The sequence below is a fragment of the Podarcis tiliguerta genome (assembly GCF_965153285.1).
Source record: "Podarcis tiliguerta genome assembly, chromosome: 9".
Lineage (NCBI taxonomy): Eukaryota > Metazoa > Chordata > Lepidosauria > Squamata > Lacertidae > Podarcis > Podarcis tiliguerta.
Genome location: NC_139542.1, coordinates 28,439,415 through 28,451,940, shown reverse-complemented (window position 1 = coordinate 28,451,940; position 12,526 = coordinate 28,439,415). Strand labels below are relative to the sequence as shown.

The 12,526-nt window shown below is 42.5% G+C and overlaps 1 protein-coding gene across 1 annotated transcript; it reads right to left on the bottom strand.

The window, feature by feature from the left end:
* Nucleotides 1-185: 185 nt before the first annotated feature.
* Nucleotides 186-11,755, bottom strand: EXOSC9 (exosome component 9). The gene is made up of 12 exons (XM_083457461.1): nucleotides 10,715-11,755; nucleotides 9,187-9,281; nucleotides 8,459-8,578; nucleotides 8,222-8,324; nucleotides 7,550-7,687; nucleotides 6,785-6,867; nucleotides 6,076-6,208; nucleotides 5,011-5,099; nucleotides 4,153-4,299; nucleotides 3,194-3,390; nucleotides 1,859-1,931; nucleotides 186-393 (listed from the first exon to the last, which is right to left on the bottom strand). The coding sequence occupies exons 1-12, from the start codon at nucleotides 10,778-10,780 to the stop codon at nucleotides 324-326; spliced, it is 1,314 nt and encodes a 437-aa protein (XP_083313587.1). The 5' UTR covers nucleotides 10,781-11,755; the 3' UTR covers nucleotides 186-323.
* Nucleotides 11,756-12,526: the final 771 nt, after the last annotated feature.

Below are 12,526 nucleotides of genomic sequence, written 5' to 3'. Positions count from 1 at the left end.
TAAAAATGTCACTTTCTAAAAATGACATTTCTACAAATGTCACTGTGACCTAGAGGTTTGGATGTCAAAGAGGAGGAAATGTTATCTTTTGTCATTCCCCTGTGAACAGAAAGCAGAAATCAAGTAACTGGTCAGATCCTCACAACCTTTCCTTTAGCAAAGAGCTACACAGAATAGAGCCCTAGTCCAGTTCAGCCTAAACTTTATTTGAAAAAGATACTGCACTTAGGCAAGTGAACACACCATGACAATTCCTTGCATGTGCACATGCACACTAAGTTACAGAATACAGAGCAAGCAAATTTAATATAAACAATAAAACTTCAAACAGCTTTTTTCTTCTTTTTGCCAGCTGTTTTTTTATTGATGTCCTGTTTTGGGGGAGACTCAGTTCTGTAGGGAAGGAAAGCAGTGAAGTTACAGCAAAATCCAGTAGTCCATTTGTTCATCAAACTACACTATATTGATTTTCAATTATACAAAATATGCGCTCATTTGCCTTTCCCCTGGAAAAACCACACTCTGGTGTTCAGATGGAACAAACAGCAATCCACAAAAAATCCAACTGCCATTTGTTCCAGTTCAGTGTGAACTGTGGGTTTTCCTAAGGGGAAGCAATGGGGCAAATGGAATTGTGGATGAGCCCAGGTCTCTAAAAGATTAGCACTGTATCTGTAAACAGCTATGAAGTCTGTACTCCTTACCACAGGCATCTTACAGTATATGGGAATAAGCTGCACTCATCACTTAACATATTTAGAATTGCACAGTACTGAACCCTTATGTGCATGCTCTCTCCCCCACCCCCAGTTTCAGAAACTGCTATTAGGCACTACCCAGCCTTAAGGTTTTAAACCTACTGATACACAATAGACAATTCAATGACTATGGGACTTTGGCTATGATCAATACATTTCTGTAGTGGAAGAGTATGGGTCTAGAACGGTAGAAGACATGTAGGAACTTGTTTCCTGGGTTCAGAATTCACCTTTAACTTGCATTACATGGGTAAAAAAAGGTAACTGTTACAATGCAATATTTAGATTTATTTCAAGTTCCAGCTAAGCACATAAAAATATAGAAATATACCCTTTTCTTCCCCCTTAGCATAAAATTTTAAGTAAACATTTCACAAGGTGGAAAAGCTTAAACACATCCAGAACACCAATATCTTTTCCTGAGTCAGATATAAAAGCTTCTCTTTGAATCCGTAGCTAAACTTTCAGTTAAAATGAACTTATTTTGTTTAGAACATGTGGCCTAGATACAGAACACATTTATTCATTCTGTGGATTTTGGGCCTCTTTCCTCCAAAGGCACAACTTAGAAACAGTTTAGTAACAATTTGAGAAACTTAGTAGGTCTGCAGCAATCCTGCCCATAACTATTGGCTGTCGTACATGCAAGCCATCAACATACAGTATCTTTGGGGTACTGCAGCCTCAGACTCTTACCTTTCCTCTTACCTTTCTTCATGTTCATCTTAAAGGACATCTCTGAATATAGAGCTATTTGGTTTTTTTTAATCCATTCGTTTTTTTTATGCCTCACTGACCCCTATTTTATATCCCACCTGAGTTACAGATATGCTATGGACTAGGGTGGGCATTTAGTCCTGCAATTTGAACACTGCTCAGAAGTGACTCCAATTTCTCTTCTGTTCAATAAAACTAGTGGAAGTAAGAACGCCAGGGTGGGGAGCAGTGCTAGGTGCCTTGCTCACAAGCAATGTGTGGATTCCTGCCCATGCTCCATGTGGTTCAAAGCAGCCAAGCTGATCTGAATCCCCTTCCATACTAGCGGTAAGTCTCAGTCAAACACAGCCAGCTACAGAAACAGAAAATGTCCTTGTGATTACCTGCTGAGTGCAATTTCTGGCTCCAGGATAACAACATCTTCCTCTTCACTGTCAGACAACACGATTGTCTCATCTTAAAAATGTAAGAAAATTATTCATTGGTACATGGGTTTCATCTGGAATAACATGATAAACGATATGCTGTAGCAGAAGTGCAGAAAGGGTGTGCCATTTCAGGCTGATCGTAACTGTAATGTGTGTGTTGGCACCATGGTTAATCTTGAATTGTGTTACACGCCACACCAATGCCGGGGGTTCCAGACACCCAGGGTCTGTTTCCTTTGGCATCTTTAGGATATATGACTTATTTACACATATATACAACCTGAGCATACGATGGAGGGGTTCAAAGCATCAACACTCCAAAAGGTTATTGCCTCTCCCACGGCCACAGCCCTGGATGCCAGCAGAAGTCAGTCATGGCCCTCTGTACAGCTTGCTGCGTTTAACAGCTTGCTGATGCTTACAGCTTGCAACTATTTTTCCTCCAGCCCACATCATCCCCAACTACAATCCTAAAAACAACTGCTCTCCTTCCAACTCTAAAACTCCACTTCAAAGACTTTCATGTTTCTAACTAATTGTGAGTTGAGGGAAGGGCCCGTCCCACTAACTGGAAAATATCAGTTTGCTAAAACTTTAACTCTTCTGATTCAACAGCAACATAGTGCAGAAAACAGACAAAATCTTTGGCCCGCAGGCCAAGCAATGGGTGGGAACTAGGTGGGTGGGTAAAGACACAGCCGCAAAAAAAACCATCATGAGCCTCAAAGTGTTCTCCCAATAATTATTTGGAAAGCAGGGCTTATATGCAGGACCTTTTAAATCTGGGACCAAATGCAAACTCTGCTGGGATTAGTTTGACTCCTGAGCTCCCAAGTTAATCCTGGCTTGCAACCACTGCTGATCAGCCTGTAAACCGTGCTTTTGGCAAGGGTCTTCCTTTTGCAGCCCATCTCGAGTTCAAGCCAGGCTGCAAGGAAGAAAGGAAATACTGTGGGTGCACTTAAGAGTACAATTTTGAAGCTGGGTCATCAGATGTCACAGTGACATCAAGTGACTGACAGGTGCTGTGAAACTGGCCCACATTGGGCAATGAGCTCAGGATCTGGCCCAGCCTGGTTGGCAATAAACTGATTTTATTCAAGACAATATTCAAACTGTCCCCTCTGCATATTCAACTGTCTATTGTGGCCAAGAATTCTTGCTTACCTATAATTAGCACGCACTAAGGCAGAAACATCTACAGACACTAATTTACAACTTCTAAGCTGTGTTTTCCCATTTGATATTACCCACGATCTTTCGTGAAGCACTGCTGCTAAAGGTACCAACCTTTCTGATTTCTGGTTCGATCACCAGCGTCTCCTGTTTCCATACTCTGGTCTTCTACAGTTATTGGTTCATCTGGGGTGACTTCATCTTCATCTTCCTCCTCTTCCTTCTCAGATTCCTCAAAATCTCCCCAAGAACTCTCTTGTCCTTCTCCAATCTGGGCTGTGCCAGAAGCCCATAAAATGGGCTTAGCCAAGCTAGGTTCATTAAGCAAAATGCAGACATTATCCAGATTTCATTATAGTATGAGGGACTTGGTAGGCTTTCTGACTCAGAAATAGACCTGACCTTGTACCACATTTTGCTTTTACTTTTGGAGAAACAGGCTTCAGTCTGTCCTCAACACTTGCATGCAATGCATCAATGGTATAAATTCTCCATATTTTTTTGACAAAAAATGTATTAATAATAATAATAATAATAATAATAATAATGATGTATTATTTATACCCCACCCATCTGGCTGGGTTCCCCCAGCCACTCTGGGAGGCTCCCAACTGAATATTAAAAACACAATACAGCATTAAACATTAAAAACTTCCCTAAACAGGGCTACTTAGGATCACAGCACAGTGATACCTACTCTGATACCTTTCTGCACAATAGCCTTTAGCACAGTGTGTTATCAATATGATGCACAAGCTTCAGATACCTTTTTTTCCTCAACATTTTGCTAGGGTTCCTTCTTAGGACATTTGCAAATTTTTTCAACATCTAGTTAACTTTTCCCCTGGTGGGATAACCACAACCCTGATTGCTATATGCTCTTTCCTGCTGTGGTGAATCTTCATGCGGTTCTTGGACACTCTTTTATAAAAATTCGTGTAGGCATTGCCATTGAAACTAGAACTGTGAAAATGTATTCAATTGTAAAAGAATAGCTCTAAGGCAAGAGAACCTAGCACTTAACATCAATCACTTAACACACTGGTGTGAGGCAATAAAAAGAAAAAGGATACACTTCGGAAGGTGGAAATGCTTTTGAGATTATTTCTTCAGCTTGCTCTTGTACATCATTAGTATCAATTGGGGCTTGATCTATCTTAAAAGCTGTTATTTTCTGGCTGGGAATAGATTCTGCAAATCCAAATTTCCCTCCTTCTTTCCTGTTAAAACAAACAAAATTTCCTTTAGACATCCAAATTGACATAAACATTTATAATGTTAACATGTTCTACAAAACAAATATAAATAAGCAATATAGCTTCTGTTTCAATTCATATCCTGCTTTCAAAAAAAATTTCCATCAAAGTGACTCACAAAGTTACAGAACAATTAAAACCAGCCAAACAAGAAAACAAAAGTACATCAGCACAAGAAGAGTAGCAGGGTGGGGAGGGAATAAAATGACTTATCTGAATAAAATGTTTTCAGAGCTTATTTATACATTAGAAGAGGAGGGGCTAGGCAGTACTATGACAGAAAAGGCTGAATTGGTCGGACAGCTGGGAATCTCAGGGTTCAGGCAGGTTTCTATGTGCATATGCCATGGCCTAACCTTTAGGAGCAATAACATTTTAGATTGAGTTCAGAAACAAATTGCTGGCCAGGGTAACTGATGTATAAGTGGTGTAATATATACTTACCATCTTGCTCCTACCCTTATTCTGGTGGCCCAATGAAGCATCCTTGACAGCCCTAATCTATTTCTTCCCTATTTCTAATGGCCTGAGTAAATACTAATGGTCCAATTCAACTTTTCTGATACAGGAAACCTATCAGGCAGATTTTATACAAAGTCTGATTGAGAAAATTTGTAGATTAATTTTAAAATGGAACAAATTGATGATGCAAGTGAGTACCTGAGACATACTAACCTAACTTTTTGATCATTCTCCAAGGCTTTTTGGATTAGTTCTGTAATTTCTGCTACTTTAACGCCGGTTATTTTGCTGCATCTCAGAACCTGTGGTAAATAGATCAATATCATGACATAAGCAAATATAAGCTAAAAGGTTTTGTCACAGCATGTGTTCACTCCATATGAGATTTGGTCAAGTTCTTAGATCCGGGGCAAGGAAAGATGCAATAATGACTATGCTTCAAAGCCAGACACTGGATAGTCAATTCATAGCAAGGGAGCAGACTGAGGACAGCATGCCCTTAAACCATGGTTCAGAGGTATCTACCCCCCTGCCAAGACTTCTGGGAATTACTGGGCTTTTGAGTAATACCAAGCCTTTAAAATGGATTAAATGAAGCTTAATTAAAGGATTTAAAAGGCTGTCTGTTTACATACCGTCTAAGAATAAACAGCAGCATTCACTCTATGAAGTTACAGGTTTCTCTCTTCTATTTCAAGTAAGAAGAAAAAAGGGCAGCAGAAACAACCAATATTTTGAGCTAATAGTACTGTACAAAGTCATGTAGCAAATAAATATTGGAAGACTGCATCATGGGATAGTTTCCCTTAAACTTTAGCAAAAGTATGATTTTAGCAATATTTAAATTAGGTGATACTTTGTTAGAATTCCAAGTTTAGGTCTAAGCAATTATTTGTCCTTGAAGAGGTCAAGCCATTCTTAGGTTAAAAGTGTGTTTTTTATGGAAAAGCTTTGCAAGCCTGGTTCAAATGTCTTATTTGTATACTTTCTAATATTTGCAGTGCAGGGAAGTGTCTCTACATTCAAATAGTCAATCGACTATTAAGAAGCCCAGCCTCTTGAAACTTTCTATCCCCATGTAGGCACCTAATTGTGCAAGCTCTTCCTTCTCACTCTGTTTCACACATGCTCTGCAGAATAATATTAAAAGTACCTATCCAGTTCAAAATGCAATCAAGACCTTATGTGAAGATGGATTACTCAATGGTGAAACATTAATTATCTGCATAAAGTGTGATCCACAGCTTAATACTCAAACTTCAGAAACTTCCATATTACCTGATCTTTTAGCAGCATAATTCCACCACTGGACTGAATTGTACAAATCTCACGGTGCTTATTCATAGCAATCACAAGAAGACCATCCATCACACGTTCCTCCTGTTCACTGGGATCTACTAACAAGTAGGTCCTGCAATCATTTTACAAACTATCAGTAAGTGTTTAATCCCAGAAGAGAAGGTCAATGAAAATTTAAACAATACAATGTGCAAGATGTTAGGTATATGTTTAAGATGTGTTTGTGAATTCAAACCTATGCTGATAAAACACTCGTTAAAATCAGTCATATTACACTGCAATAATGAACTGATTTCTCAGATTAAGAAGGCATACTATCTCACTTTCAAGAACCCACCCCATGGTTCCTCTTTGGTGTTATGCACCTGAATTCCAGAAATGCTGGCAAGAAGAAGAAGAAGAAGAAGAAGAAGAGTTTGGATTTGATATCCTGCCTTTCACTTCCTTTAGGAGTCTCAAAGCGGCTAACATTCTCCTTTCCCTTCCTCCCCCCACAACAAACACTCTGTGAGGTGAGTGGGGCTGAGAGACTTCAGAGAAGTGTGACTGGCCCAAGGTCACCCAGCAGCTGCATGTGGAGGAGCGGAGACGCGAACCCGGTTCCCCAGATTATGAGTCTACCGCTCTTAACCACTACACCACACTGGCTCTCAAGTTGCTTTCAGCTCATGGAACAAGATAAACTTACCCTTGCTGGAAGAAAGCAAAGCTTACACAGATAGGCATGTGGTGGATACTCAGAGGGACAGGATCCCGCTCCTCGGGGGTATACTAAATAATCCAATACAAAGGAATACTTTACTTAGCAAAAAATACATAACCTGAGAATTCTTACTGACTAGTTACAGAATAAAACTGAGTGGTTACACGGCTTTCAATACTGTAAGAAGAGAAATTTCCAGCCCTCAGAGTTGAGAAGAACATAGTTTTATAGCTATACTGTTAAATGATTTATATTTTTATTATATTTGAATATCTTGCCCATCCTCTAAAAAGCTTAGGGTGGCATACATGGCTCCCCACTTGCCTTAGTGAGGAGCCTCAGCTGAAGTTGATAAACTCTTTGTAGCTAAGCAAATCAATAGATGTTTCCTGCTCTTATCCCCCAATGTTTTATGTATAACTTCATATTTAATATACAGCTATCACAAATCCAAAATCAGACAATATATGTGGCATAGCAGCCCACAAACCAATTATTAGTAGACCACCTAGTGCCTGCAGGAATTATTGCAAAGAACATTGGACTCTGATCTGACTGAACAAGGTGTTTCTTAGGTTCTTATCAGTGCAAGGCTGTACTCAATCTGTGCTAACTGATTTTGAGTACCATGTCATCTTGCTTACGAAGTCCCAAGTATGTTGCTTTGCTTTGTAAAGGTAACTCACACCGATGGACCATCAGGATTCTACTTAAAGGGAAAGTCAAGAATGCAAGACTGAAGCAACTTACCAGAGTTACTTCTTCTCCTTGCACAGACACATCTGGCCTCCGGAAGTGGCATAACGCCACTATTGCTGCTATGCTTGCAGCATCAATAATGTTTCCATTGTGATTCAACAAATGGAGGTCCACACGAATTTGCCAGACCTCAGAATAGAAAAACAACAAGTAAGGCATTTCACTTTGCTTCTCAGTTTTTTAATGTTCAGCAAATATCACCCTAAAAGTCTTGCTGTCATATTTTGTTCATACATTCGCCTTGTGCCTCCTTAGAAATCTCATTAAAAACTAGAGAAAACATATTTGAATAAAGAATCAAAACTCATGTGAATATAAGGACACACGTCTAGGCTCTGCTGGTTTCCAAGAGGCTACTAAAAACATGGGAAGGCAAGATCTCTGCAGGAATACTGAATGTGGCATTCTCATCAGTGATCACACACACTGCAAAGTATCTAAAAATATAAGTGTATGTCACTGTAGAGCAGACATCGGGAACCTGTGGCCCTCTACATGTTGGATTCCAACTCCCATCAAACTCTGCCAGCATGGCCCAAGGGTCAGGGATGATGGGAGGTTCACATGTTCCCCATTACAGCTACAGAAGAAAGAGAGCAACATAATGCAAAAAAGAAAAGGAAAATAATTGACTAAAGTGTCAGAATTTATGCAATCACACACCTTTTCACCAGCAACAACACAGAGAGATTCAGTATCTATACACTTGGAGTTCCTTAGACATCTTTCTAACAGTCGATTTAGTTTTATAAGCAGCTCAGATTGTCTAGAATGAAAAGAAAAAAACAACAAAGACACAAAGCATTAGCTCCTAACAAATGCAAAGCCAGGAACAGTTGTTGTTTTTTGCATTATCTTTGCTTGTTGACATTACAGGGAGCAGGGGGAACACTCACATACCTTCCAGGCTCAAAAGCAGGTGATGCCATAGGAGAGAGTTCAAGATTAAAGAAAAGTATGCCCTCTGTTGCACGATTTGGCTTTGGGGCAACAAGTTCACATGACACTTGCCCAAGAACTCTGCAGAAAGAGAAGCCACCCCAAAAGACAAGCTTTTAGAAAGAAAAAAAATTAACACCTTTAATTATTGACATGTAACAGGAAAGCAAACAATGAATCATTCTAAAATTCCAGTCTCTGGACTTAAGGTGAAATTTACCTGGGATAAGTTAACTGCAAGCCTTGAGACAATTGTGTTGCTAAGTTGTAACCCACAAATTGACACTGGGAACACAGCAAACTGCCTTACACCGAGTCAGACCATTGGTCCATCTAGCTCAATATTTTCTGCACTGAGTGGCAGCAGCTGTTCCAGGCAAGCATCTTTCCCAGTCCTACCTAGAAATACTGGAGATTGGACTTGGGACCTTCGGCATACAAAGCTGATGCTCTACCACTGAACTATGGCCCTTCCCATTATACCTAAAGTTCCATATGAAGGAAGAAATAGAGTAGCTGTGGATTCTCCCACCTGGCTTTCTCCTGCTTTTTTTATACACAACTTTCTCCTGCCTGCTATAACAAGTAGGTCCCCAAGTAAGTGACACAGCATACTGTCATGACAGAAAGGGTGGCAGTGAGGTCGTTCAGTTATGCTTGGATACTTGTATTCCCTTATTTTGAAATACCTGGTTTTTCCGAGCTCCACAATACAGCAGCCATAGTCAGTGCCAAAGGAAATGCGGAGGTTTCTGTAGTCATAGCATTGTCGCCCATCCAGACGCTACAAAGTAAGAGCACAGCAGTGTTACAGATGTGAAGTGTGGGATTGGGAAGGTAAGCCACAGAAGTACAGAAGCGGTTGCACAAGGTCAACAATTGCTGGATGCAGCTTAGATTTCCCCTACACATTCCAACAGTCCTTATCACTAGAGTAGCCACCTTTTGGCAGGCAAGATTTCAAGAAGTATTAATAATATTTATAAAACTGCCCTTTGGTCCTCCACACCCCAAGGTAATGTACACTTAAACAATTCAGCAGAAGCACTGTTTTGGGGGGGCAGGGGTGAGCAGGTGTGTGCAGGGGGGGGGGGATCCCTGATCCTGAATGGAGTAACTCTGCCCCTGAAGGACCAGGTGCACAGCCTGGGAGTCATTTTGGATTCACAGCTGTCAATGGAGGTGCAGGTCAATTCTGTGTCCAGGGCAGCTGTCTACCAGCTCCACCAGGTATGCAGGCTGAGACCCTACCTGCCTGCAGACTGCTCTAGTTATCTTCCACTTAGACTACTGCAATGCGCTCTACGTGGGGCTACCTTTGAAGGTGACTCAGAAACTACAACTAATCCAGAAATGGCAGCTAGACTGGTGACTGGGAACGGCGGCCGAGACCACATAACACTGGTCTTGAAAGAACTACATTGGCTCCCAGTGTGTTTCTGAGCACAATTCAAAGTGTTGGTGCTGACTTTTAAAGCCCCAAATGACCTCGGCCCAGTATACTTGAAGGAGCGTCTCCACCCTAATTGTCGAGCCTGGACACTGAGGTCCAGCGGCAAGGGCCTTCTGGCGGTTCCCTCACTGCGAGACGTTCCCTCACTGTAGAGGGCCCTCTCGGTTGTGGCACCTGCCATGTGGAATGCCCTCCCATCAGATGTCAAGGAAATAACAATTATCTGACTTTTAGAAGATGTGGAGGGAGGAGGGGAAGGAGAATGCTAGCCGCTTTGAGACTCCTTCGGGTAGTGATAAAGCGGGATATCAAATCCAATTTTTTTTAAAAAAAATAAATCTGAAGGCAGCCCTATATCAGGAAATTTTTAACGTCTAAAGTTTTTTTATGTGCTGTAAGCCATCCACAATGACTGGGGAAGCCCAGCCAGATTGGGAGGGTGGTGGTGGTGGTTGTTGTTGTTGTTGTTGTTGTTGTTGTTGTTGTTATTCAGCTTAAAATACAGCTTCATCCATTGCCAGAGGTCGAGTCGTTCTTTCACCATTCGAGTTAATGACAGCTAGTAGCATCTTCTCCCAGCCGCGTCATGACCTTTTAAACAACACGCTCCCGAGGCGCCTCCCGTCCCCACGGGCACCGCCTCTCCCACCCGCGCGGGACGGAATCCACGCCCACCCCGCCAGCGGCGCACTTTCCCCCACGAGTCCCAGCACATAAACACGCGCAGTCCTGCGTAGGAGCATCCACGTCCCGCCACCTCGCACCTTCCGCTCCTCAATAGCCCGGAGCAGGAACCTCTTCTCGCAGTTGGACAGCGGCGTCTCTTTCATGGCGGCGGCGGCGGCTTTTTCCCTTCCTAAGGCCCGTCCCGCGTTCGTAACCGGGCACGCCGCTTTGCCTCTCCGGGTGCGCTTTGCGAAGGGCGTCACAGGTATGCGACGCCTGCAGAAACCGCGCCGCTTCGTAAGCGTCGCCGGCCAAGCCGATGCTTAGCAACGAGGCCTTGCTTTGGGGACTACAGCTCCCATCCACCTCAGCAGGCCGGCGCGCTGTCACCACGCACGTCGGCAAGCCTTGCCGTAAATGGAAGGAGCGTGTCGTGAACGGGAGGGGGGAAAGGAGTCTCTTTGTGAGGGCGACCTCCAGCGGCCCTAAAGCGAGCTGCCTGGGTTTGATACGGGCGAGACGCATTGAGAGTCTCGTACTTCGAACCAGGGCTATGTAATCCTGGATGTACTGTACTCACTTTGGTGTAAGTCCCCTTGAGCAATGGGACTGGCTTCTGTGTTAGGGTACTAAGGGTTATGGGATGCGGGTGGCGCTGTGGTCTAAACCACAGAGCCTCTTGGGCTTGCTGATCAGAAGGTCAGCGGTTCGAATCCCCGCAATGGGCTGAGCTCTCGTTGCTTGGTCCCTGCTCCTGCCAACCTAGCAGTTCAAAAGCACGTCAAAGTGCAAGTAGATAAATAGGTACCACTCTGGCGTGAAGGTAAACGGCATTTCCGTGCACTGCTCTGGTTCGCCAGAAGCGGCTTAGTCATGCTGGCCACATGACCCGGAAGCTGTATGCCGGCTCCCTCGGCCAGTAAAGCGAGATGAGCACCGCAACCCCAGGGTTGGTCACGACTGAACCTAATGGTCAGGGGGTACCTTTACCTTTACCTTTACTAAGAGTTAGGATTCAGCCTAGAAAGGGACACAGAGAAATGGCTCGAGCTGTAGCTTTCCAGTTACTCTGCAGGTTCCAGCCCGTAAATGGTATATTTTGGAGTCCGAAGTTTTATTTATTTATATAAGAAGGAAAAGAAAAGCAGGGGGGGAAAGAAAACAAAGTAACAAACCACAATGATAATATTTGGTCAAGATACAAAAAAGCACGATCTCCTTAAACAGAAGCCCTTAACTTCTAGTGACCTGACTGGGGGATTCATCTAGTGTTTGGGTTATCCCAATAGCTGGCTCTGAAAGGTCTAAGGAGTGTGACAGAGATGCAGGCGGTGCTTTTTTTCTTTAAAAAAAAATGTTTTAAGGGTACTCTCATTTTGACTCAAGAAAATCAATTATAGTTCAAATTGGGGGAAAGAAATACAGTAAATGGACAAAAGTAAAAAGATTCACAAAACGTTTAGGGGTATGTGTACCCCTGCATCCCCCCAGAAAAAAAGCACTGGATGCATGTGAAAAGTGCCATTGTTGGCATCATGGGCGTTGCCAGGATTTTTGTTAGGGGGGAGGCAGAACTGACATGAATGGTCAGTTAGTTTAAGTATTTCTATTGCTTTCCTGGCTATGTCTATGGTTGGATCCTAGATACTAACACTGTGCTCACTTTTTATGGGGCATCTTAACAACGTTGTGAGTACGGTATCTTTTATGTTTTCCCTATTAAGGTTTTTTGCCCTTCAAGATTAAGAAAATCCAACTGAAAACTCAATGAAATGGCTACTTTAAATTCCCTATTTTACTGCCAGTCTGGCCAGTGATGACCTCTAGCCAAATTTGTTGACAGAATAATGTCAGTTGGTAGATACTTTGAAGTCACAAGAATTGTCAGGACTTCATAGCAATAGGCAGGG

Excerpts from the sequence above, each read along its gene's own strand:
- EXOSC9 (XM_083457461.1), bottom strand. The coding sequence starts at position 10,780 with ATGAAAGAGACGCCGCTGTCCAACTGCGAGAAGAGGTTCCTGCTCCGG. Across the intron at positions 6,209-6,784 it reads TTTGCTTTCTTCCAGCAAGG|GACCTACTTGTTAGTAGATC; the intron begins GTAAGTTTATCT and ends AAATGATTGCAG. Across the intron at positions 1,932-3,193 it reads TCGAACCAGAAATCAGAAAG|ATGAGACAATCGTGTTGTCT; the intron begins GTTGGTACCTTT and ends TACATTTTTAAG.